This window comes from Lithobates pipiens, unplaced genomic scaffold, assembly GCF_037356315.1.
Source record: "Lithobates pipiens isolate NorthernLeopardFrog02 unplaced genomic scaffold, aLitPip1_a1.2 Scaffold_3, whole genome shotgun sequence".
In the NCBI taxonomy this organism is placed as follows: domain Eukaryota; kingdom Metazoa; phylum Chordata; class Amphibia; order Anura; family Ranidae; genus Lithobates; species Lithobates pipiens.
Window position 1 is genome coordinate 89,760,294 of NW_027507790.1, and position 27,718 is coordinate 89,788,011.

General features: G+C 42.0%; 1 protein-coding gene across 1 annotated transcript in view; it reads left to right on the top strand.

The window, feature by feature from the left end:
• PTPN11 (protein tyrosine phosphatase non-receptor type 11) overlaps nt 1-27,718 on the top strand; it is a 133,631-nt gene that overhangs the window by 83,714 nt on the left and 22,199 nt on the right. The window contains exons 14-15 of the mRNA XM_077462035.1: nt 3,052-3,173; nt 24,394-24,495. Of these exons, the coding sequence (XP_077318161.1) occupies nt 3,052-3,173; nt 24,394-24,463 (192 nt within the window). The 3' untranslated portion in view covers nt 24,464-24,495. The remainder of the gene's footprint in view (nt 1-3,051; nt 3,174-24,393; nt 24,496-27,718) is intronic.

Below are 27,718 nucleotides of genomic sequence, written 5' to 3' on the forward strand. Positions count from 1 at the left end.
ATACAGATTTGATCTTTGTAAGAAGCAAGTGTCAGAAAAAAGGTTTAGTTTTTAAATGGTTAAACTGCCCTCATCTACACACTGAAGTTCACTCCTTTCATCTAAGAACAAAAAGCTACAATGTTTAGTTATCCATTAGTGCAGACAGTGTTGTGAAAATCTTGGCAGACTGCCAGATTCTCTCTTTTTTTTTTTTTTTTTGACAGCTGAGTGAACAGAGAACTCTCTACACTTGTTACATGAATGAATCGGGGAGAATTCTGCATAGAGATCTTGAGGGGAGTTTAATCGAGATAACAATTTTTGTTTTTAACGTTTAATCGTGCAACTCTTGTAGCTTGGTAGAATCATGAACACCAGCAATCAAAGCTGAATATATTCTAGATATCATACCCTTTCTGTCATTAGTCCCCATCCCCTCTTCAACCAGGGCATGCCGCACCACCACCAAAGAAGGAGCGAGCTTGGGCCTGCAAGGCATGTCACAGCTGAAGGTATTGATACATTTTTGTTATGGGTAAAGCAAAGTCTCCCTGTAGTTCAGTAAAAAGTTTTAGAACATTCTGGCTATAAATTTGGGAAAAATATCTTATTCCACAAGCCTTGCATGACTGTAATCCTTCAAGTATAAAGAGCTCTTTATAAGATGGGATTTGCGATAAGGGAAGTTTCTTTAAGAAATCCTGCAATTCCTAAATATTCCTTGATGGTGCACCACACTCTTTGCATTGATGTAAAGGTGGGACCTCCTTGTGAGATATTAGCATGAGATAGCGTGAGATGTTAGCAAACTCCCCTGCTAACAGGGTTAAGAGCAATAGATCTGAGGAGTTTCCTGTTAAGCGTCTGCCTATGGGATCTGTAGTGTCCAGGAGCCCCCATCCAACTATATGTTGCAACTGAGAGGCAAAAAAACATACAATTTTGGTGATGGGTACTGCCAAGCCTCCCTGATCTTTGCTATATTGTAGAGTCGTCAATCTAATTCTGGCAGTTTTTTTCCACCAAATAAGATCTCGGAATAGGGTGTCTATATGCAGGAACCAACGGAGGGCTATCCATTGTGGACACCCCTGCCTTGTACCCCTGTAAAGTGGAAATGGATCTGTGAGGTTTCTATTAATGAATGTAAAAGTCAAGCAGAGTAAAGCAATTTGACCCATTTAATAAACCCGTAGACCTGGTTGGTATAAAACCAGATTGGTCTCCGTGTATTAACTTAGTTATTACTTTAGCTAAATGGGTTGCGCGTACTCATGCCAGTAATTTAACATCGGTTATTAGCAAGGAAATAGGCCTGTACGAGTCGGGAGATGGACTATTGTTTCAATATAAGTACAATAACTGCTTTGTTCCACAGGGTATTCTCAAAATCCAACCACTTGGGTCAGGGATGGTTTTTCAAATTAGTCGACCATGCCTTTTGCCACCACACATAACCTAACAGGGTAAAGCATATTATATTTAAGATCCAGGGCTCTCCATCCTTTTTCTTGACATCCGTAAACTGGGCCCTTCTCTTATCCTTGGCTGAAAAGTGTGGAAATGAGAACATTTTGGTGTTGTCGGGCCCATTGTTCTGGCTTTAGAAAGAATTATTTCTCTGTCCTAGTTTAGCATTTTAAACTGGAATGGGCAAGGAGGGGCTCCAGGAGGTAGCTGACTTGCTGTGAACCTGTGTGCCTGTTCCACCGAGAACATGGGGGTAAAGGAATCCTTCCCAAAGGTATTAATTAACCATTGTTCAAGAAGTCACATGGTTTTTCCCCTTGATTTTTCTAAGGAACTCCTATAGCCCGCGTGTTATTTCTCCTCCGCCTATTTTCAAGATCCTATAATCTTGCTGCATGTTGGGTTACAGTGGCTTGAGTATAGGCAACCACACGTTGCAGAGAGGCCCAGTCATCCTCTAGAGTGCTTAGTCGGCCTTCCAATGCCGCTGTGCGGTCTTTAAGTTTCTGCATGTCCTGATATGTGAAGGACACTTCAGCCTTAACCCCATTAATGTCAGCATAAAGGGAAGTAATGGAGATATTGCAGGCAGTGACCACAGAGAGTATTTCTCTAAGTGAGGCTCTGTCTCCTTAGAGTTTGCAGCCTGTGCAGAGTGCATACCAAAGATATCTGCCTGCATACTCACTGTGTCCCATTCCTGCAGGGGAATATCAGAAGTATCCAACGGTGCTGTATTGTCTACGAATGTTCTCCGCTGCAGTCTTTAGAAAGGAGGACTGTGGAAGCAGAACCTTAGGAGCCAGTTTAGAGAAGAACTTCTCTCAAAGTGTCCTTCGCCAGCAGGGGGGAGGAAGTCTGCTGCAATCTTGGGCCGCATGGTCCCGGGCCGATCAGGTAGAGGAGCCCTTCTTAGACTTGTCCATCAGAATACCAGCGACTGATCGCAAGAAGCCTGAGCAGTCTCTAAAGGTGTGATCAGAGTCATCTGGTGTGCAGAGGAAAAGATGCTGACGTGATCAAAATCGGGAGTCTCGGCAGGGAGAGCTATCCACGTGTCCAGCTACATCTGCTGCCAAGCCACGTCCTCAACTAAGCTTTAGCAAAAAAAACAATCTGGGAGCTAATTGGTTTCTGTGCAGAGCTGCATCATTTTTTGCAGTCTCCGGTTTTTACAAATCGACCCCCAATGCTTTTGTTGTCCTGAGTTTTTAGGAGCAGGTTGGAGAGAGGTGGAGTAAACCCGTTCAGCATTATCCACTATGATCCTGCTGCTGCAGACAGCCCTTGAGCAAAAAAAAAAGAGCAATCACCGAGTAAAGTAGACTGGAGTGACCAGTCTGCACAACAGAAAATGGCAGCCATTTTGAAGATGGTTTTGTAATCGTATTGGCTTGCTGGAGTGATACAAATGGATTGTGTAAAGGGAAGCTTGCTGCTACACTATTCAATGCTATATTCTATGTGCCTGTAGTTCAGTTTTAAGCTAAAAATGTATACTGCATAGTTATATATGTGATATCGGTTTAGACTTTGTGATTTAAAACATGCCTCGCATTGTGTTTTTGTTAATCAGTCCATGTATTCTTCTGTTTACAGAAAAGTAAGAGGAAAGGGCATGAATACACAAATATCAAATATTCCCTTACTGAACAGACAGGAGACCAGAGCCCTCTTCCTCCCTGTACCCCTACACCATTGCCAACACCCACACTTCCAGAGTAAGTAAAATGATTTTGTATATTTTTTCCACCGTTTTAAGGATGTGCCAATGTTCTGTTCTTTTCCATTTCCAGCAGGAACCATTATTCTCCTCTGTCTCTGCTTTGTTGTGATTCAGATTTATAATGAATTTAAAATGAACTAAACTGCCTAAAATATAGACTTGCGGCGCAAGTTTACATTGCCGTTATGGAGAACTCTGTTACATACATAGTACTCATGTAAATATAATATAAAAGACCAAACCTAGCAAAATTCGGTATTTTAAAGCATTACTATTTAAAAAGATTCTGTCACCTTCGGAATACTGGAGCAGCCAGATTTTTGACAGGATGGTTTCACAGAAGTCATCCCCATCCTTTCTTCACTATTTAAGTCACTGATCAGATATAAATCAGTTGTTGGGACACTCACCATGCACATACTTGTTTTAGGTCCCTGGTTTTCATTAAGTAGTGAGCATGGGTAACCTAAATTGTGAACCTGGCAAGTCAGCAGTGCCGAAACCAATTATTCTATCTTGAAAGGTTATATTTAAAGCCCAACTCCAGGCTGGGAGTCTGCCTGTGATGTCACAAGCTGACAACGGGACCACAGGCATGGCCATATGTTAGCACAGCATTATGTAAATCCTACGCAAAGAAGAGACTGGAACTGGCTGCAATACAACAAATATGTATTTGTGGTTAGCGTGGCCAGAAGAGAACAGGAAGCCCTGCATCTTAAAGCAGGCTGGTAGGATCACTGGTTATAAAGGCCCTGTTCACATTAGATATGTTGGGAATGCACTGGAAAAAAGTAAGACATGCAGCATATTTTTCCATCACAGCTGGTGCAATGCATATCGTATTGCCCAGTGCTGTGGCCAATAGAAGTGAATAAAATGCCCAAAAAATAAAAGTTGGAGTGATACGCTGTTCCCAGCCTCATCAAGACTACAACCTTCTCACTGCATACCAACAACTGTATTCTAACACAGCTGCTGGTGTAAACTGGCCCATATTCTGCAGCACTAGTTTACAACAAAATACAAGAAAAGTAAAAGGTTTGCAAAATTTTAATTTTCATCATTTGAGTTACCGTAACTTAAACCCTTAGATTAAAAAAAAAAATAGCACAAAAATAGAGATTCCGACAATGCTACGATTAATATTTATTTTCATCTTTCCATAAGTGTTATAGGTGATGTGTGATCTTTCCAATGTAACTATATCAATATGAAAATTACAGTCCCTCAAAGTTTTCCATATTTGTACAGGGAAACGATTTAAATTGCTATAAGGACCGATTATTGGAGAAATGCTTGTTATTGATTATACCAGAGATGTGCCTTGCAGTAAAATAATTTCAAATTATCAAGGGAGCCTGCTGGCCTAAAACCTCCAGCACAAACTAACAGCGACATCTCTGCTGTTCCTCTGGGGAGTCCAGCAATTGAATTTCCTTGCTCCAGTTTGATATAGCTTGCAGAAATGTAACTTTTTACCAGGTGTAAGCTTGGTAGTTTGTCATACTTTCAGAACTCTTATGGTTGAAATTAATGAATGTCTCTGCTATACGTTTTTTGCTTCCAAACTAGCCACATAACATAAAAAGTAAAATCATACTTTGGTTTGATTTACTAATTTAGTAGAGCGGGTTCACGTTGCAAAGTGATTGTTTTGCACAGGCACAAATAGAGTGTTAAAGGTTAGCATTAGTCTCTTTTCTGTTGCAAAAATAGGTGTTTGTGATCGTACACAAATATCCTGCTTTCCAATTTAGAATTCATAGTTTCATAGTTAGTAAGGTTGAATAAAGACACCAGTCCATCCAGTTCAACCTGAGTGAGTGTCTACCCCTATCCCTGTACATTGCACACTCACATTGGTCCCTACCCTCAAGGAGCCCACAATCTAAGGTCCCCATTCATATACTAGGGCCAATTTTGGACAGAAGCCAGTTAACCTACCTGCATGTCTTTGGAGTGTGGGAGGAAACCGGAGTACCCGGAGGAAACCCGCACAGGGAGAACATGCAAACTCCAGCAGGTAGTGTCGTGGTTGGGATTCGAACCAGCGACCCTTTTTACTGCTAGGTGAGAGTGCTAACCACTACACCACTGTGCCGCCCAAGAAGAGTTCTTCTTTAATAGTAACTGTTTAAAAATGAAGAGGATTCCCCATCATCTGGTATACACCTCACCTTAATCCATTGTAAATTCAGGTGCAATAATCAAAAAACAGTCTTTCTGTAACTGATATTACTCTCTCAGATGTAATCCTCTGTCAACATTTATTTATTTATTTTCAAAATGTTTATTAAAGTTTTACCAAGTATCTACAAACATTGGTTATACAGTAAGTAAACAGTCAGCGTATGGAGTACATAAACATAGTGGATAGGTAGACTGCAATGTATATGTATAACTGAATAAATATAGTATAGAGCCGAAGAAGCGAATGAAATAAAATAAAATAAAATAGATGCTGAAACATGTTAATATAGGCTGGCTAAAAGAGCAATTGGTCATACCCTCCGAATAGGAAGAAAGATATTATGGGGGCCGGTTAATATTGTTAGGTTTATAAATGTCTCATCATTATAAAGTAGAAACAATAATGAAAATAAAATTATAAAGATATAGGCTGTACAGCGTTGAGTCTAGTATTCAGAATCCCATCTCCGGTCACCCCTGCTGGGATCTACATGTTTATGTCTTGATCACTTTGTTCAGGCTGGGTTCACACTAGTGCAACTTGGATGCGGGTTTCCCTTGCATCCAATTTGCATGACAGGAGAGTGTGCCCGGCCCTCAATGAAGCCAGTTCACACATCTCCGTGGCAGCCGGATTTTTCACAAGGTTTTGCATCTTTGGCTCTGTTTCAGGTCCGAATTCAGGCAAAAATTTGGGCCTGATTTGTCCATGAAACAGAACGGACGCACCAAAACCCTGCTGTGAGCTGTGTCTGCACTAAGTGTGAACCTAGCTCTAAAAAAAAAAATAAAAAAAAAAGGGAAAGGAGGCTTGATGCTGAATATCCAAATAGTTATTTAGGTAAGCTATTATAAAGCGTGGATTCTACAATCCTTTTTTTATGAAGTGCCACTGTTATGCAGCTCATACCTGTTTGCCACCATCTTTTCACTGACATGGTTTGTGCTAGACACAGCGCATACTCTTCTTTGCGAAAGAGCTGTGCCTAGTCTGAATCATGTCGGAATAGAACCTTTTCCTGTTGGCTGTCTTAAAGTGACATTAAAAATGAATAATAATAAAAAAAATTGTACTCACCTGCGGTGCTTTTGCACAGAGCAGTCCCAATCCGGTTCCGCCGATGCTCCTGTCTCAGTCAATGAGGAATGAGAGACCCTGGAGAAGCTCTGCTCTCATGCACATTGCTAGATTGAGTGGGAGCTCTGGTAAGTTTTTAGGGGGGCTGGGGGGCTGCTGCACACAGAAGGTTTTTTTTATCCTCATGCATGAAGGTAAAAGACCGTGAGCCTTTAAAACCACTTTAATAAAGGAAGAATATGATTTTGATCTTGGTATGTGGCATTGCTGTTGCTGGTACAAATGATTGCTTTGATGAGGAGCTGAGCCAGCACCCGGGATGTGATTGTGGAGTATGGAGCTTTATCTTGACTGGAGGAGCATCTGAAATATTTTGATGTCTTTTCACTGAGACGTACACATTGTGACTATAGATATTGAATGTTTGATTCCCAATTCATAAACTGAAGAAGGAAAACAAACCATGCCAGTTCTCTGTTCTACACTTGAAGCAACAGAAAATGTTGTTCTGTACCTTTAACCACTTGACGACTGGGAACTTAAACACCCTTAATAACCAGACCAATTTGTAGCTTTCGGTGCTCTCACATTTTGAATGATAATTACTCAGTCATGCAACACTGTACCCATATGAAATTCTTGTCCTTTTTTTCACACAAATAGATCTTTCTTTTGGTGGTATTTAATCACCGCTGGGTTTTTTATTTTTTGTGCTATAAAAGAAAAAAGACTGAAAATTCTGTAAAAAAAAAAAAAAAAATGATTTTTTCTTCGTTTCTGTTATAAAATTTAGCAGATTAGTAATTTTTCTTCATAAATTTTGGCCAAAATTTATGCCACTACATATCTTTGGTAAAAATAAGTACAAATTGGTGTATATTATTTGGTCTTTGTGAAAGTTATAGAGTCCACAAGCTATGGTGCCAATATCTGAAAATTGATCACACCTGAAGTACTGACGGCCTATTTCAATTCTTGAGACCCTAACATGCCATAAAAGTACGACCCCTTTTTGGAAAGAAGACATTCCAAGGTATTTAGTAAGAGGCATGATGAGTTTTATGAAGTTGTCATTTTTTCCCACAATTCTTTGCAAAATCAAGATTTTTTTTTTTTCCATAAATTTGTCATATTATCAGTTTATTTCTCACACACAACATATGCATACCACAAATTACACCCCAAAACACATTCTGCTATTACTCCCGAGTATGGCAATACCACATGTGTGAGACTTTTACACAGTGTGGCCACATACAGAGGCCCAAAACGCAGGGAGCGCCATCAGGCGTTCTGGAGCACCCAGGACAATTCTGAAATTTCTCTCCTACATGTAAAAATCATCATTTATTTGCTAGAAAATTACATAGAACCCCAAAACATTATATATGTTTTTTTTTTTTTTTTTTTTAGCAAACACCCTGGAGAATACAATGGTGGTCGTTGCAACTTTTTATCTTGCACGGTATTTGCGCAGCAATTTTTCAAACGCGTTTTTTTGGGGAAAAAAAACTGTTTTGTGTTTAAAAAAACCCAAAACAGTAAAGTTAGCCCAATTTTTGCAGAATGTGAAAGATGAAGTTACGCTGAGTAAATAGATACCTAACATGTCACTCATCAAAATTGCACACGCTCGTGGAATGGCGCCAAATGTCGCTACTTAAAAATCCCCATAGGCGACACTTTACTTTTTTTTTTTTTTTTTACTGGTTACATGTTTTGAGTTGCAGAGGAGGTCTAGGGCTAGAATTATTGCTCTCACTCTAACGTTCGCAGCAATACCTCACATGTGTGGTTTGACCACCGTTTTCATATGTGGGCGGGACTTACGTATGCGTTCGCTTCTGCATGCGAGCACATGGGAACATGGGCGCTTTAAAAAAAAAAATATTTTTTTTTATTGTTCATTTTACTTTATTTTAGTTTGACATTTTTTTTCTCCAAAAATAAATTAATTGATCACTTTTATTCCTATTACAAGGAATGTAAACATCCCTTGTAATAGGAATATGGGATGACAGGTCCTCTTTACAGTGAGATATGGGGTCAATAAGACCCCACATCTCACCTCTAAGCTGGCAAGCCTGAAATAAAAAAAGATTCTGGCTTTGATCGTATTGGCGTGTCAGTAGAAGCACCGGAGGGCGATGGGGTGGGGACGTCTATGGCTGGGTATTGCAGGGTATCTCCGAGTATGGCAGGGTATCGTAGAGTATTGGCTGGCATTGCAGAGTATTGGCAGGGTATTGAGGGGTTAAATTCGGTGAGCAGCGATGTGGGCACTGCAGATGCAGCCCACAGTGCTGCTGAGACCGATCTCTTCCCCCTCCGCTGTACCAATCGGTAAAGAGAGGGGAGGGAGGATCGGCGTCATTCGGCTATGGGCCGGTTGTTAAGTGGTTAAATTAATTCATAACATTAACATAATTAAATTACAAATGATAATACTGCCTCTAGAACAGGGGTGCCCAACCAGTGGCCCGCGGAGCCCTCTGATGTGGCCCACGACCTCCTGCTCTGGGATAGAATAGAAAGAATACTGTTATTAAAGGTCAGTTTATTACTAAAATCACAGTGTATATATGGGCATATCTGTTCTGCAGTGGTTACTGGGCTGCTTTCAAACTGATCCGCAGGTGCAGAGCATTTTACCTGCACTGACCCATTGACTTCTATTATTACCTGCGAGTTTGGTTTGGTGAGCTTTCTTAAAGTGCACCAAACCTGCGTAACCCTTTCATGATTAAGCCTATTTTTGGCATTTGGTGTTTACAAGTTAAAATCCATATTTTTTGCTAGAAAAGTACTTGGAACCCCCAAACATTATATATATATATATATATATATATATATATTTTTTTAGCAGAGACTCTTGAGAATAAAACGGCGATTGTTGCAATATTTTATGTCACACGGTATTTGCGCAGCTGTGTTTTAAACGCAACTTTTTGGAAAAGGGACACTTTCATGAATTAAAAAAAATGTGATCACTTTTATTGCTGTCACAAGGAATGTAAACATCCCTTGTGACAGTAATAGGTGGTGACAGGTACTCTTTATGGAGGGATCGGTGGTCTAAAAGACCCCCCACCCCACCTTTACACTTCAATGTATTCAGATCGCCGAAAACGGCGATTCTGAATACCGTATATTTTTTTTTAAACCGGTGCCATTGGCAGCCAAGTAAATGGGAAGTGACGTCATGCAGTCGCTTCCGTGTTTACGATTAGGATACTGGAACAAAGCCAATTACGGCTTCGTTCCAGTTCCTCGCCAGCAGCCGGAGGCGCCGGATCTTGAATTGGTGCTCCCGATCGAGCGGGAGCACCTGTAACAGCGGCGGGAGGGGGGAACGTCCCCTCCCGCTCCTCCGGCATAACAGCCGATCGGCTTTTAGCCGCTTCAGTTGTTATGGCTGGATAGCCAATCGCCCGCTGAAAAAAATGGTACCAGGATGATGCCTGCAGATGTGGGCATCATCCCGGTATAACCCCCGAAAGCTGAGTACGCAGATCTGCGTACGCTCGGCGGGAAGGGGAAAATATAATAGAAGTCTATAGCAAACTGCAGGAAAGCAAAAGGTACACTGCGTTGCAAACGTGGTGCGGGTAAACCATAGTGCATCAGTGTGAAAGCAGCCTTGGACCCCTTTCACATGGTCAGTCTAACAGTCCAACCAATTGGACCCTCCATTCACCTCTAAGTAGTGGCAGACATAAACAGACTTGTGTTCTACCTCCAATATGATCCACCAAAAGTATTGTGGGCTGCGTCTGTGTCCGCTCTGCAAATGTAGAGTGGATACGGACATGCCATCCACCCTCTCTGCTCATTGTGGCCCGCAACCAGTTACCAAGTCGCTTAAGTGGCCCTCACTCTTCAAAAGGTTGGGCACCCCTGCTCTAGAATAAACAAAATAGTAAATAAAAATTTGCATAACATAAATTGAAGATTATTTTCCATGTTTTCTTGCTTTGAGCCTATTTTGATCAATGCAGAAAAGCACAGCTCAACTTTCATGGTGTCAATGAGCCTTTAGTCATGTCTGATGCATTTCTTTTTCTGTACTAGATGCCAGGTGAAAAACACAAGTAGAAAGAGTGTCCATTTTTGCCCCAAAATGAATTTTGCAATTTTATTTTTTTTCCTTTCTGGATTTTATGCAACAGTGGGGGGTTGGGGGAATTTACTAAAACTGGAGCACTTGGAATCTGGTGCAGCTGTGCACAGTAACCAATCCCATTCAAACTTGAGTTTGTTCAATTAAGCTTTGCGAATAAAACCTAAAAGTTGATTGGTCACTAGGCAGAGCTGCACCAGATTCTGTGTGCACCAGTTTTAGTAAATACCCCCAGTGAGTTGCTAATATGTGCTGCTAATATTTGTTACTTTCTGACCCATTCAATTGCTAATTTAAATATTACAATTTCTGACCTAATTGACAGTTGGGTTCTTTTTTCAGAAAAAAAAAAAAAAAAAATTACTTATTTTTTAAAATGATCTGTTTAGTACTCTAAACTAATAAAAAATAAAAAAAAAGTTGTTTTTTTTCCCGCCATTTACGTTTTTGATGAAGAATAACAAGCCTCAGTCAGTCTGATTCAAACCTACGCTGAAAATTTGTGTTTGGCATAGGATTGTATTTTTGCTCAAGTCATGTTGATAGATAAATACCTCTTTTTTTGATATGTAGAAGTTTTAAATGGCAAACAGTAATTACTGGTCTGTCTTGCCCATAATGAACTTGGAAGGAAGTTGCATTACAAAGAAGATTATTGATGGAGAATTTAGAAGATAAACTCATCCAGGGCTTAGTGTGAGATGTGTTCACTTATACCCTGTTTATGCAGATCCCTTGGCATTTGGAATTAAATAGAGGTTTAATCTGTCTTCAAGTGCTGTGATGCTACTCTGTCGTTAGCTCTGATCTAGCCAGGTAATGGAGAAGTAATTAAAGACGTACAAGCTTTCACTTTTTATCTGCGTTTCTGTGCGCCAAATAGTCTTTAAAGTGATTTCTATTTATTTTTTCTTTCCAGACAAGCATCAGATTGAAGCTACCATTTTCTGAATTCCACTACTGTAAACTTGTTCTTGAAATAGTATGTAGTCCATAGGTGCCGGCTGATTAATGTTCTGAACATTTCCTTTTGCAAATTTTAGTCACTGCTAAGCTTATTGGTACCTACCTGTAAAACCCAGAAAGAGGTAGGGAGTTTTTGCCTTGTCCCACTCTCACTTTTAAAGGTAATTTTTTATTTTATTTTTGTCCATGCACAGTATCCGCAGGAGACTTCTAAGGCAGGCCATACATTATATGTGTTGTTGTTCAACCAGTAGGTTGAACGAAAAAAGAAAATGCGGATCTCCCCATAAACACAGGAATCGTTCCTACAGTGCTATTGTGTTCTGCCGGCGGGGACCTTTCGTTCATAGCTGGCGACACTGATCGTTCAGGGAAAAACCCAACAGGCTGGTTGTACACATGTGAATCAACTTGTGTGTGACCTGCTAAGCCCATACATGGCTCAACATGCGGCCATTCTCTGCTAAACTTGTATTTCGATCCATGTACGGGGCCGGCCTAAAGTGGTTGTAAAGGCACAGGGTTTTTTTTTTTTTTTTGTAAAAAAAAACTTGTGTGCAGCAGCACCTCCCAATACCTGAGCCCCCTCTTCAGTGATGTCCCCAAGAGCCTTGGCTCCCTGGGACTCGCACTCCTGATTGGCTTTTCACAACTAGTGAGCCAATCAGGAGACGGAGGAGGCTGGGCCAAGCCGCAGCTCCATGTGTGACTGGAAACACAGCTGTGGCACACCTGCTTGGGTGCCCCCACAGCAAGCTGCTTGCTATTGGGGCACCTTGCAGGAGGGAGGGCCTGGAGCGCCGGCATGAGACACGAGAAGAGGAGGATTTGGGGTGCTTTGTGCAAAACCATTGCACAAAACAGGTAAGTATAACATATATTTTATAGTTATATTAGAAAAAAAATAAAAAGAACAAGACTTTAATATTGTTTTTAACCACTTCCAGCCCAAGAACATCATATGATGTCATTGACTTTGAGTGGGGATTTGCAGCTGCAGGCATCATTCAGATATCCTCATCTTTTACAGCCGGCGACTGTGCACCCTAACAACAATCCTAGCGGCAGTTAAGCCGCTTGATCATTCTTACAGGTGGTGACAGGGGGATACCCCCCAGTGCCCTTTTGATGCTTCTCCGGGCTCGCCCGTGTGATCGCTGTCTCTGAGAGAGAATCCGCCACTGCCGTATGTTGATCATAGAGATTTCCGGTGTCCACATGGTCTCCATTCATCTCCTATGACCTTCAGAGGCTTGGGGCGCAGCGTTATGACGTCATATCGGGCCAGCGGAAAGGAAAAAAAACGAGGACTCGACTTGAAAGAAAGATCTTTTTTTTTTTTTTTTGCTCAATCTTTACAAGCCTGGAGGAGAGATGTGGAGGTCTTATTGACACCACATCTCTCCATAAAGAGGACCTGTCGCACACTATTCCTATTAAAAGGGATGTTTACATTCCTTGTAATAGGAATAAAAGTGATCAAACAAAAAAAAATTGATAGTGTATTTAATTTAATAATTTTTTTTTATTACTTTTTATTTTTTTATTTTTAAAGTGTCCTGTAGCCATGTGCATACATAAGTCGCGCCCGCATATGTAAACAGTGTTCAAATCACACATATGAGGTATCACCGCGAACGTTGGAGCAAGAGCAACAATTATAACACTAGACCTCCTCTGTAACTTTAACTTTAAACTGGTAACCTGTAAAATATTTTAAAGTGTCGCCTACAGAGATTTTTAAGTACCAAAGTTTGGTGCCATTCCACAAGTGTGCACAATTTTAAAGCGTGACATGTTGGGTATCTATTTACTCCACGTAACATCTTTCACATTATACAAAAAAAATTGGGCTAACTTTATTGTTTGTTATTTTTAATTTCTGTAACCGTTTTTTTCCCTAGGGTCTCTGCTAAAAAAAATATATAACGTTTGGGGGTTCTGAGTAATTTTTTAGCAAAAGAAATTATGATTTTTTACATGTGTGTGCGCGCGTGTGTGTGCGCGTATATGTATGTACACTATATTGTCAAAAGTATTTGAACGCTTGTCTTTACACACACACATGAGCTTTAATGGCATCCCAATCTTAGTACGTAGGGTTCAATATTGAGTCGGCCCACCCTTTGCCACTACAACAGCATTAACTCTTCTGGGAACGCTGTCCACAAGGTTTAGGAGTGTGTCTATTGTAATGTTTGACCATTCTTCCAGAAGCACATTTTTGAGGTCAGGCATTGATGTTGGTCAAGAAGGCCTGTCTCGCAGTCTCCGCTCTAATTCATTCCAAAGGTGTTCTATCGGGTTGAGGTCAGGACTGTGCAGACGAGTCAAGTTCATCCACCCAAAACTTGCTCATCCATGTCTTTATGGACTTTGATTTGTGCACTGGTCCAAATCATTTGGTGGAGGAGGGATTATAGTGTGGGTTTGTTTTTCAGGGGTTGTGCTTGGCCTCTTAGTTCCAGTGAAGGGAACTCTTAAGGCGTCAGCATACCAAGACATTTTGGACCATGTTATACTCCCAACTTTGTGGGAACAGTTTGGTCCCTTCCTGATCCAACATGACTGCGCACAATTGCTCAAAGCCAGGTCCATAAAGACATGGATGAGTGAGTTTGGGGAGTAGGCACTTGACTGGCCTGCACAGAGTCCTGGCCTCAACCCGATAGAACACCTTTGGGATGAGTTAGAGCGGAGACTGCACCAGGTCTTTTAATCCACATCAGTGCCTGATCTCACAAATATGCTTCTGGAGGAATGGTCAAACATTCCCATACACACTCCTAAGCCTTGTGGTCAGCCTTTCCAGAATATGCTGTTGATCAGTTCTTAAACTAATTTGTATTCCCCCCCCCCCCCCCAACAGCTTTTTGACAATGAAAGGTAGAACACAATCATTTCAGACTGCCGAACAATTAGATTGCATTTATTTTTTAAAAGATCGATCTTTCATTTATATTCAGCATTCGATATACAGGCACAACTGTCAGCATTTTAAAATAAATGCCAACTGTAGTGGCCTTTTAGAGAATAAACATTTTCATCTAAGGCTTCATGATCTAATGCTGTTAATGTCTTGCTGACTGTTCAAAACCCCACAGGTAGTAACAACATATTAAAAATGATTGTAAGCGATCAGCTATAGTTACAGCAACCAATAACACATCCACTTATCTTGATCCTACAGCACAGGACACACTCTGAGTGTTCATAGACCCTGGGATATAGTTTGGAACATTCCGGTTACTGCACACTGGCAAGCTATTGAGCACACACCTCCTTGGTGTTTCCCTTTATAACCTTGCCCATTAGTCCTCAGTTTTTTGTTTGTGTCCTTAGGTGATGAACCTCCTATTTACAGAGAAATCACTCTTAGCTTAACTAGTTTACTAGTGTTTCACTGTCTTCTAAAACATTAGAAGCAGATTATAAAATGAAGACCTCTACCTGTGCCTCATCCTACCTTTAGTGATTATATACCATGTGCAAGGTGATGCCGTGCTGCTTATGAATTTTACTGGCACCCACATGAGACAAAACCAACGAAATTAATAAAAATATCAGTTTTATTGTACAAATATTTAAAAAAAAACTCACATCTGTTGCATTAAGATTTTTTAACATACAGCGGGTGAGTGGGGCATGACTAGAGTGGCGCTGGCTGAGACCACATTCATCTACATGCTAATGCACTCGGTTGGTGAGCGCACCTTTTTGTTTTTGATTATGCTCACATCTCTGAATGGTACATGGGCGCCAGCTCCCTTCCCTGCAACCGATGGGGAGATTTCTGTCTAAGCTTACAGCAGCACTGAAAGTTTCATTTTGGATTCCTATGCACTTGATGTTATGACTTCATGCAATATGCTTGCCAATGTGGATATGCTCATTCTGCTGTGCACAAAAGCCTTGACATTGTCACACTTGAATCACCCCGCATCTCCTATTGCCATTTTGAGTGTAAAGAGACCTGCTACAGCTTAAGACATTGCCAGTTCATGAATAAATGGACTATATATGAAGATTGAGTCAATCCATTTATTTTCTTACATCAGGGGACACAGAGCCATAGTAATTACAAGGTGGGTTATATATTGGACCGACAGGTGCTGGACACTGGCACGCCCCTAAGGCGTGTACTTCCCCTATGTAACCCCTCCCATTACTGGGAGTCCTCATTATTTTTGCCAGTGTCTAAGGTGTTGGGCACGAGTAAAGATGTGCTGTGCTGAGCTCCACGAGCAGTAATCCTTGATGAGAGCCAGCCATGCTGACTGGGTCCATTCTGTTGTCTTTTTCATGGGCTAAATGAATGGTACCCGGGCCTCGTGATCCGAAGAAACAAGGTTTTGCTTGCGAATGCTTCTCTTTGAGAGCTGGGCCTTGGGATCCAGTACTTTTTGGTAGTAAGGTCATAAAGTTTTACTGGCAGGGTGCTGTCGCAGGTCCAGGATTGTGGGTTAACCTGAGAGTTCCCCAGGTCCCGAAGGTGTCCTTTAAGGTCTCGGAGCCTACCGTGAAGATTGGGTTTTAATCTCTGATTAAACCCTGCTGCGAAGATAAGGTAAGGGAGATTTTCTCAGGAATTTCTCCTTCTATGTATAGTGTTGTCATGTCTATGTGTCGCCACTGGGGGCGGTATTGAGCACTCGCCATCCTGACGCTGGAAACAGCAGAAGCCTTCACTCTCTTCTCCTTCAGCTGCCACAGACCCTCTGGTAAGAAAAGGGGGGGTCCGGTTGCTTCCTGAGCCCCCCGATTGGCGTTATTTCTCTTCAGGGGACATGCCAGAGCATCTGCCTTGTTTTTTTGAAAAAAATTAAAAACATTTTTAAAAAAAGGGCAGACCGCGGCCACTTGAAAAAGTGGAGGATTTACCCCCCCACCATGCTGCAGATGCCGCTCGCAAGGGAAAATGCTCTCCTTTCAAAAAGGAAGAGGGGGGGGGGGGTGAATGCCACGCGGCGGCGTGGCTAATGGCGTCAGACGCCGGCCACACATCCAGGAAGTCTTTAAAGCACTGTGAATGTAGCTGCTGCCTGCCGGTGGAGGGACAGAGCAGAGAGGTTGGCTGGATCAGAGTTAGTGACACAGACATTTGCCTTTTGACACATTGTACTGTAAGAAGCTAGGATTAATAGCAGCTATTGTGCTGTACTATAGCCTAGTAAGTCTTTTGCTGGTAGTGCCTCTGCTTTGTGCTGTAAGCTATGAGTGGCAAAGGGACCAGGAACTCTTTAAGGGTTCTAAGGGGTCAATGGTTACACAACAAACTAAAAACCCTTTCCCAAAGAATGTCCTCCTACCCTTGACGGCTCAATCTGACTAGCCATATCCCTCTCAGGGGAGAACACTTCAGTCCCTCTATATATCATACAAACAGTTTTTTTTCTTCTACCATTTAAAAATTTGAAAGAAGATTAATGCTATGATGTCTCTCCATAGTAGGACTAATCATAGCAGATTTCCATCTAGTCCTCATGGCCCTTTTGTTGAGGTGCAGGAGGCTGGGGATCAGGTAGATCTTCCCAAATATTGGAAGATACTTATTTTTCCTCTTCAGGGGATCCTAACAAGGAGGGAATCGTGTCACAAGTCAGGTGCTTGTCTACTCCCTTACTTAACTATTTTGTTGCTTGCCGCACAGGCTCTTTAGGTATCTACCTATAATAAGGTTCATTTGAACCTTCCCACCTGGGAAGCACCATGTGAAAACTCTTGGCCAGTTTCTTTCCCTTCCTGGGGTATGGCTATTTAGAGTGGATATGTACATCCAAGAGGGTAAAGCTCTCTTTACCAGTAAAAGGAGGTTCAAACATTTCTCCTTTTATCGTGCTGCCTCTCCTATGCCTGGGGCATCTCCCTCTAGGCAGTCTCGATGGTCTCAGTCGTCAGGTTCAAGGGAAAGCCCCCAAGGGCAGCACCAGGATAAAGGTCCTGCGATTCTCAAGATCTGGCAGGAACAATGTCAAAAGCAGAGGGATTTCTGCATTTTTTTTTCTCTAGGTTACGACCTAGAGTTCCGAGAGCCCAGGCGGCTCAGTCTGCTTTTGATCTGAGGCTCTGGGGTTCGGATCCCTGTTTGGGTGCTGCCTGTGGGGTCCTTGGGCTGCTGATGGGGCAGTGTTTATGCAAGAGTTTGTCTCCTCTGAGAATGTTCCTAAGGATCCAGAGAAAAAAGAAGTCTCTCTTTCTGGCCCCTGGATCAGCTGTTATCCTAGTCGGTGATATCAGAGGTTCCCTTAGAGGAACAGTTTTTTTTGGCTCAAACCTTTTAAGGTTCCAGAACCAAACAGAGGTAGGACCCATTCTAGATCTCGAAGAACTGAATCGGCACTTAAACATCCGATCCTTTCGTAATTCGATCGACTGTGTCCATCCTGCAAAGAGGGGAGTTGCATATCTCCATGTGCCAAAGTTTCCCGCTTACCAAAAATTTCTGCGGTTTGAAATATAATTTTTTTTTTTTTCAGTTGTGTCCCTGCCATTTAACTTGGCCACAGCACCACGAGTGTTCTGAAAGATTCTGGCACCTCCTTTAGCTAGGTTAAGGGCTCAAGGCATAGCGGTCCTAGCCTATTAGAAGATCTACTTTTAATAGATCATTCAGTCTCAGGTCTAAAACCAGAGTCTGATCTCAGCCGTAAATATCTGAAATCTCTAGGTTGGAGTCTCAACCTAGGAAGATTCTCCTTAAAACCATCAAGGAGATTACGGTACTTGGGGGCTGGTTATAGATACCAGACAGAAGAAGGTATTCTTACCCCAGACAAGAATCATCTCCATTGTAGGACTAATTCAACTTATCAAAACAAAGAAAAATCCTTCCATTCGTCTGTGCATGAGATTTGTTAGGGGAAATGGTGGCCTCCTTAAAGGCCGCCCCTTACGCGCAGTTTTACTCAAAGACTGTTTCAAGACACCATCCTGTCGGTCTGGAATAAAAATGCGGGCCTTGTTTGTTTACAATATGCTTGGCTCCCGACATAGTCAGAGCCTAAATTGGTGGTTGTTATCCAACAAAAGGGAAAATCTTTATCCTGGAAGGTGTTAACAACAGATGCCAGCCTTCTAGGCTGGGGAGCAGCCCTGGAAGAAGATTCTGTCCAGGGGAGATGGTCCTGGCTAGAGGACCTTGCCTATCAACTTTTTGGGAAGTTTCAGACAGTCTGGCCCTAGAATCTTGGTGGGCAGACTATGGGACTGTCCTGACAGGATTCAGTCTGACAAGGCCACGGCGGTAGCTTACATCAATCACCGGGGGGGGGGGGGGCACGAGAGGTTGTGCAGCCCGAAAAGAGGTGAATAATGTTCTAGCTTGGGCAGAACCCAACACTCCTTGCCCATCGGCAATTCTCATTTTTCAGGCACCAACAATTATTTCCGGGAGAATGATCTCTTCACCCTGACATCTTCCTTGCGATATGTCAGAAGATGGGGTATTCCGGACATGGACCTATTCACGTCCAGATTCATTAACAAAGTCGACAACTTTATGTTGAGAACAAGGGGTCCGCTAGCAGGCAGAACAGACGCAGTAGTCTTCCCATGGGATCAGTTTTCACTGATCTATACATTTCCTCCAGTTCTGCTACTTCCGCGCCTTCTCCGCAGGATTAAGCAGACATGAAAGGAGGTGATTCTGGTGGCCCCAGCGGGTCCCAGAAGATTTACTGAGATCATAAAGATGGCAGTAGGAGTCCTTCAGACTCGGCCATTATAGCCAGACCTTCTTGCACAAGGTCTGGTATTTCATCCTACCTTACGGACGAAAAATGTAACAGCTCTGACTGTTGAACCCCACTCTAAAATATCGTGGGTGATCTCCTTTGGTAGTGTCTACTTTGATTAATTCCTCGAAGCCGGCTTCCAGAATCACTTACTATAGTGTCTGAAAGGCATATGTTTCTTGGTGTGGATCCAAGGGTTGACACCCCAGGAAGTATGTCATAGGCAGGATTCCTGATGTCCTGCGTATGGGATCTGAAATGAAGCTGGCCTTGACTTCTATCAAGAGCCAGATCCCGGCCTTGTCATTGTTTTTTCCTATGGCCTTTTGCTTCCCATGCTTGGTGCATAACTTAGTCAGGGGATAACACTGTTTATTTCCCCTATCAAGGCACCTCTAAATCCTTGGGATTTAAAATTGGTCTTATCGGCTTTGCTGAATCAGCCGTTTGACAAGAAAGATAATCTTTTCTGGTTGCTATTTCTTCTGCTAGAAGACTATTGGAACTAGTGGCTCTGTCTTGTAAGAGCCATATTTCTTCATGCATAAGGAGGAGGGGGTTTTATGTCCTCATCCTCAAATCCTACCAAAAGTGGTAACATATTTTCATTTAAACCAAGATATTCTTCCTTCTTTCTCCCCAGAGCCTTAATCTAGAGAAGAGAAGGTACTACAGTCTCTTGATGTAGTAAGATTGATCAGAGTCTATTTAAAGGTGACTGCTCAGGTACGCAAAACACAGATTTTGTTTGTACTGCCAGAGGGTCCAGGATGTGGACAGGCAGCGTCAAGATCCACTATTTTCCAAATGGATTTGTCAAGTGATTATTTAAGCTTCAGCTTAAAGAAGAAAATTCTTCCTTCTCATATTAAGAGCACACTCATCCAGGACGATTAGTGCCTCTCGGGTGGTGCATCATCAGGCCTCTATGGCTCAGATCTGTAAGACCGCAACTGGGTCTTCAGTTCATACATTTATCAGATTTTATCAAATCGATATTAAAGGTCATGAGGATATTGCCTTTGGGCACAGTATACTGCAGGCTGCAGTATGAGTCCCCTGGCCTCCTGTTTTTTGTGCAGTCTCCACCCCCCTTCAGTTGTCATTGCTATGGGACATCTCACATAGTAATTACTATGACTCTGTGTCCCCTGATGTAAGAAAAGAAAATAGGATTTTTATAACCGCTTACCCGTAAAATCCTTTTTTTTTTAATGTACATCAGGGGACACAGAGGTCCCTCCCTTCTTTGGTATACACTTGTATTGCTTGGCTACAAAACAGGACTCCCAGTAATGGGAGGGGTTATATGGGGGAAGTACACGCCTTAGGGGTGTGCCAGTGTCCAGCACCTGTCGGTCCGATATATAACCCACATAGTAATTACTATGGCCCTGTGTCCCCTGATGTACCTCAAAGAAAAGGATTTTACAGGTAAGCTGTTATAAAAATCCTATTTTATTTTTTCACCCATTTGAAAGTCATTGCCGAGCTCTATCCATTGAAAAAAAGTGGTCTGTTTCAGTAGTAGACCTTGCTGTCTCAGTCCTAAACCTCTCACTGCACCAATTCTTCATTTAAAGATTCTGCGGATAGTAGTTTGACAATTTTTAAGGCTCTCTTAAGACAAGCCCATCTCTGTAGCCAGGTATTGCTGCAATTTCTTTCTTTCAAAACACAGCAAACAACCAACACCATTCCAGGATCATACTTAAACTGAGCAATTACAGCAAATACCTTCTGCCCTGCTGCCCTAGAACAAGTAATGACATGTTTTTCGGATTGGTTCTGATTTCTGTTCACATGTACAGAATCTTGTGGCTGAAGCTGCCTCTAAAAGATGCCTCACATGTATGCCCTTTTTATAAGGATGTCTGTTTGGTGAAGTACTTGACAAATGAATCAAAGATGACTTGGGAGGATAGATTCTTCTTTCACTTCAAAAATTTTAATTAATCCCCTTCCTCGGTAGCCCCTAGCACCTCAACACTGTTGCTCGGGTTGTGGCGTAGTTCATGATGTAATAATATGTGCTATGTCTTCTGCCATTTCCACCAAGACCACAAATGGCATATCTGCTGGTCTTCTGGTCGCCTGCTTTCCAGAGGCCCAACCACAGGAAACCTGGGTTTATCGCAGCTGGACACGCTAGTACCCTCTCGTTTTGCCTTACGTTTTTTTAGAGTCCTTCATGGAATCCCCTTACTTTGGCTGTGGTCTAAAACAAGACATACGGTAGCTGAGAAGCCTAATGGCACTCATGATACAGCACTGAGGGAAACCAGCAAAATGTTTAGGGTGAAAGCTGTTCCCCTTCATCGGTCCTAAACTGACTCCCTTCATCTAATCCATCTCCCTCTTAGATGTGAAGCAGCCTATCTAATTAAGACATATTCCACTGCGGCTATGTCTTATTTCTTTGGGAAATTGTGCCATTTTAGGATCTTCAGTCTTCAGGGCTCAAAAGCCCTCATGTGCCTATCCACCACTTAATTCTATTCAGGAGTATGACCCTGAACCTTCTAAACTCTTCAAGTAATATGTTGCGAAAGGTGAGGTTGACGCAGAAGAGGACAGAGGAATTTTCACCTCTTGCATTTTGAGGTACACGCTGAGGATTCACACCATGCACTTTCTACTATGAGGTCACTTATCCCTTGCACAAGCAAGTTGTCTGTCCTTTGCATGAGGATTAGCCAAATCTTCCCCCGTTGGTCCTGCCTAACAACCGGCAAAAGTGGCTATTTCCTTTTGTCAGACTGTTGCCATCTAGACTAGGCAAATAGAGAACACAATCCTGTCTTTGAGGACCCTGTTCTGTGGGAACAATTGAAGTTCATGGCTCTGGCACTGCTATTTTGGGTTGATGCCCTTAAGAATGTACTTTGCCAGGTCTCTAGGATGACACTGCAGTCTGTATATATGTGAAACATTTTGGAGTTAAAGTCATGGTCTACAGAGCCTGCTTGCTGTAGGTATCCTTTTTTTTTTTTATCACAAGGCATGGACTCCACTCTTCAAGCCTAACCAGAAATCCTCTTCACAATGAAAGGACACCGTCACTCTCCAGAGTGGCAGGACGTCTGTTGGTCTTTACACCAACCTGGATTAGAGACATCCCAGACTTCTGAATCCTATCTGTCATTTCCACGGGCTACATAATAGACTTTCTATCCACATTCCCTCTTTGATTCCTTTCATCCAATTTGCCAGTTTCACCCGAATGACTTCAGACATAAAGAGTCGTAATCCTAGTTCCTGCAGAAGAAAGATTTAAAGGGTGTGTCTGAAACCTATTCACAGTCCCTAAACTGAATGCTGGGATTTATTCAATTTTTGACCTAAAATTCCTAAACTGATATTTATGTGTTGCCAAATTTTATATGGAGTCTACAAGATCTTTCATCGCTTCTCTCAGACCATGGAAGTTTCAGTGGACATCCAAAATGATTACATTCCTATGTTTCTCACGCAAATGCTTTCTACTTTCTGCTGTGGGACACCAAAACATTAAGTTTGTCACCCTGCCATTCAGGATTTCCCCTGTACCAAGAGCCTTCACAGAAGTACTTACCTCTGCTCCTGGCCCTGCTCAGAGCATTCAGGCCATTGGGAACCTGGATGACCTTCTGCTGAAAGATTCCTCAGCCACGGTCCTGTTTGCCAACATCCAGAACATGATTCAAGTCTTCCTAGCTTTTGGCTGATCAACTTCAAGAAGTCTATCCTTCAGGCACCCTATTGCCCAGAATGCTTGGGACTGATCTTGGGCACTGTAAAGGCCAAGATTTCCTTTCCCCAGTAAAAGATTGCTTCTCTGAAGTCCAGTTGGCAGACTCTCAGGTCAAGCTGGCGTCTCAAGAATAACTTCTGTATGATGGTTCTGGGCCCTTATGGTGGCCTTTTTTTGAGGCGTTTCCTAATGCTCATTTCCACTAAAACCCTTTTGCAGATAAACAAACATTATATAGTTAGTAAGATTGAATAAAGACACCAGTCCATCCAGTTCAACCTGAGTGAGTGTGCGTGTCTACAATTATCCCTGTACATTGAATCTCATTAAGATGCTCATCTATTAAATTATTTATTTAAGGTTCCCATATAGCTCGGCTCGCAGTCACACTCAGTCCCGCCCCCTGGACATCTCTTAGCATTGATGTCCTGGCGTTATGTCCATCATAGGATCCGGGCCAAGGGGCGGAACTGGGTGTGATGCCGAGCTGAGAACACAGGAGATCTGGCTCTATTTTGGCAGCACTCATCCCCTCCCTCCCCCTCAGCAAGGTTGCAAATGGACACTGATCAAGCTGCAGGTGGTCACCTATTAGGCAGAAGATGGGAACCTATCAGGCTGCAGATGGGCACAGATCAGGCTGCAGATGGGCACAGATCAGGCTGCACTGAAGCTGCAGCTACTCACTGACCATTATTTTACTTCAAAGTGGTTTATTTTTAAAAATTATATTATTTTTTTCCCTGAAACCCCCCCCCTTAAATTGGGGTGCGTGTTATACGCCGGCGCATGCTATACGCTGATAAATGCGGTAAATTGTTTTACTGGTATGACTGTTGAGTCCCTTATCCTGTATCCTCCCTACATATACCTATTGTAAAAAAAAGCTACCATCCTTGTTTCTTTGTGGGTCTGTTTGCTATGTTGTTGCCAACCCCTCGGTTTATTGCTTGGGGCAGGCACACATTCTTTTGATTTCCTGTACTTTACAATTGAGATAATATGAATTTGGGTTGTCAGTAAATTCCATATCTTGTAGAACAGGACTCTCATTCCTCCCCTCTGTTCTTTTTTCTTATTGTCTGCTACAAAATGGGTGTCACTTGGTGTTTGTGTGTGTGTGTGTGTGTGTGTGTATTTTTTTTTTTTTTTTTACAGTACCCTAGGCAAAGATCGACTGCAACTGTATTTTTTAATTATTCCTGGAGTTCAGCATTAAAGACTGTTGTGACATATTTTAGATAAAGTCTATAAAATGGTGAGCATGTTTTAAGGATAAATTCTAAACTGGTAGAAACATTATCGGTTGACAAAAAAAAAAAGGGTAATGAAGCATAATGCAGCTCTGGAGTTATTTGAATACCAGTGTCTGAATATTTGTCTGTGTTACAGAATGAGAGAAGATTCTGGTAGAGTATATGAAAATGTGGGCCTCATACAGCAGCAGAAAAGCTTCAGATGAACTGAAATATGATGTCTCCACCACATAGACTGGTAATATATGGTACTTTCAATCCATTGCTCAACAATGTGTTATTCTTATTTTGATAAAATGTTACTTAATAAATATTTTAGACCCCTTTCACACTGGCAGCGCCCGGCTCCTAGCGGAACACTTTTTTACCAAAAAAATAGTAAAAAGTCCTGTTTTCAGGCGCTTTGGTAGTGATGCCCATTCATTGCAATGGGCAGGACGTTTTGGTAGCACTATTTACAGCGCTCCCAAACCACTCCCAAAGATGCTGCTTGCAGGACTTTTCGCAACGTCCCGCAAGCGCACTGCCCCAGTGTGAAAAGATACGCTGCAATGAATAGGAGGTGCTTTTCAGGCACTTTTCAGAGGCTATTTCTAGTGCCAACGCATCTGAAAGCTGCCTCCGTGTGAAAGTAGCCTTAATTACTATGAAAATAATGTTACTTTAGAACTGAATCGGCCTTCAGAACTGAATCTAGATGCTTATTCACTTTCAGAAAACTTGTATTCTACAATTCCGAAATGCAGCACCCGAATTAAAAAGCAAGCCAGGCTATTTTTCAATCTTGCCATACCAGAATTTCACTCATCTTTATAAAGGTCCATGAAGTGTATTTTACAATAAATGCAACTGCCATTAAAAAATGGAATAACATTTCAGTGAAGCCATGGTTCACCATATTGAAATTACAATTACATTTGCATGTAAAGCTGGTGTGAAACCATCAAAATAATTCTGTTTGAAAAGTAAACTCTCTGATTTCAGCTCTGTAGCTTTAAAAGCCAAGGTTAACTTATTATATAGTTCTCTTACACCCCCTAGGTTTCTGCAGTGGAGAAGGCAATGCCTAACTACCATCTGGTGTGATCAAACTAATTACTTTTTTAGGGTCCACTTGCACACCTTGTTCCACAATGGCATGCTCTGATGAAGGTGGGACTCTTTGAAACCTGAAGAGAGTTGTATTATTTTTAATGACATAAGAGTCTGAATAAGACTGAATTTTGACTTTATGTTGTGCATTTTTTTGCACTTTCCTCCTTGCATGCTCTTAAACAATAAGAGGCAGCACTAGGTTCATGCTGCAAAATATATTTGAAAGGGTAACTATGTTTATGAACTTTTTGACCATGCAGAAATGTCATTTGAATATAATCTAAAATGCACTTTTTATTGCTTGACAGAAAAATATCTCTACCCTTGCACACTAGATTTGTTTGGAAATCTCAGCAGAATGCTGAATGCAGAAGGTGGCCAGCCTCTCTGTAACATCTGCATTCATTTAGCATCTCGTGTTTGTATCGGTTGTTACTGCGGCAGAGTCTTTCAGAGGGCTCTGCTGCAGGCAGAGACTGGCATGAATGGACAAAGCAAAGTTTCTGTTGCAAGATACAAAGTATAGAGACTGGCTTTCTTTGTAATATTGTTTATATTCCCTTTAAGGTAACACACAAATTCAAAAGCAGGTACTCTGTTGCAGTAATATGTATGTGAAGCAGCTCTAGGTACCTGCTTTTAATCTGCATGTTGGTTTCATTGGTTTAGTCTGAAGAAAGAATTACAGTAATGAACGTAAACGCTTAAAGCTGAACTCCAGACACAAATTATTGCGGCTCTGTATTTATTAATGTATCATTACATGCATTTTTTTAAATACAAGCAGTATAGGTATATAAATTTGACTTGGTATTGGCCCCTTGCAGTCCCTGTACAGCAGAAATCAGACTGGGTGAACAAGTATTGGCAAAATGAACTAACCAGGTGTGTGTATGCATGGTATCAAGACGTGTGCTAGAATAGTAGAATGACAGAGGTGAACTCCTTTAGTCTGCTGCTTCTCTCTCTCTCTGTCTAGTAACAGGCTGAGCAGGGACAAGACCTGTAAAATCAGATCTCTTGCCCTCCCAGACAGGGGCAAAGCTGTGTAAATATCCCAGACTGTGGCAGAGCTGTGTAAATATCAGGACTGGATGGACACAAATAGAGATCCTTGGCAGGTAAAATGCACCCCCTTTTTATATGAGTATCAGTCTGTGTATTTTAACTTTTTGTCTGGAGTACAGCTTTAATGCCACCATTCAAAAAAACACTAAATATATCGTCGGAAGATTAAAAAAATAGAAAAACAGGGCTGGTGCTTGTATTTCCCTCCTTCGTTTACAACATATTGCTAAAATGTATGAGCTGCCAGATCAGAGTTTAGACAGATCTGCTATGTGCCTGTGCTATGCCTCAAGGGCATCACTGGATTGTATGGAAATTCCATGATTCTGGTCAGATACTGCCTTATAAACATGAACCTTTTTAACCTAAATCTTTGTAAATTACCTCGTAGTAGGGTTCGACCGATATAGTTTTTTCGATGCCGTTACGAGATCGATATTTCGGCAACCTCTCAGGCCGATAGGCGAATTTGTCTGCCGATATTCTGTACATTTAAAAAAACTAAATTTTACACTTTTTATTAAAAAATTTTTTATCACTGTTATTGCTGTTGCAAGGAATGTAAACATCCCTTGGGACAGTAATAGGGAGTGACAGGTACTCTTTATGGAGTTATTGGGGGTCTATAAGACCCCAAACCCCTCCTCTGCACTTGAAAGTATATTATTTTTTTAACCAGTTCCCGACCGGCGCACGGCGATGTACGTCGGCAGAATGGCATGGGCAGGCAAACTGGGGTACAGGTACGTCCAGTTGAATTTGCTGCCCTGCCATCGCGTGCGGACCGGTCGGGACCCCCTGTGAGTCCGGTCACGGGTCCGGCGGACTCGATTGCCGTGGGGATACCCGCGATCGACTCACGGGGGAAGGAGAACGGGGAGATGCCTTTGTAAACAGCATCTCCCCGTTCTGCCTAGCAACAAGTGACACTGATCTCTGCTTCCTGTGATTGGAGCAGAGACCAGTGTTCACTAGTACACAGCCCAGCCCCCCACAGTTAGTAACACGCCCCTAGAGCACACTTAACCCCTACACTGCCACCCCTGGTTAACCCCTTCACTGCCATTGTCATTTACACAGCATTTGTATAGCACTGATTGCTGTATAAATGACAGTGGTCCCAAAAATGTCTGACGTGTCCGCCATAATGTCACAGTCACAATAAAAATCGCTGATCGCCGCCATTACTAGTAAAAAAAAAATGTATAAAAATGCCATAAAACTATCCCCTATTTTGTAAATGCTATAAATTTTGCGCAAACTAATCAATATTCACTTATTGCAATTTTTTTTTTTTT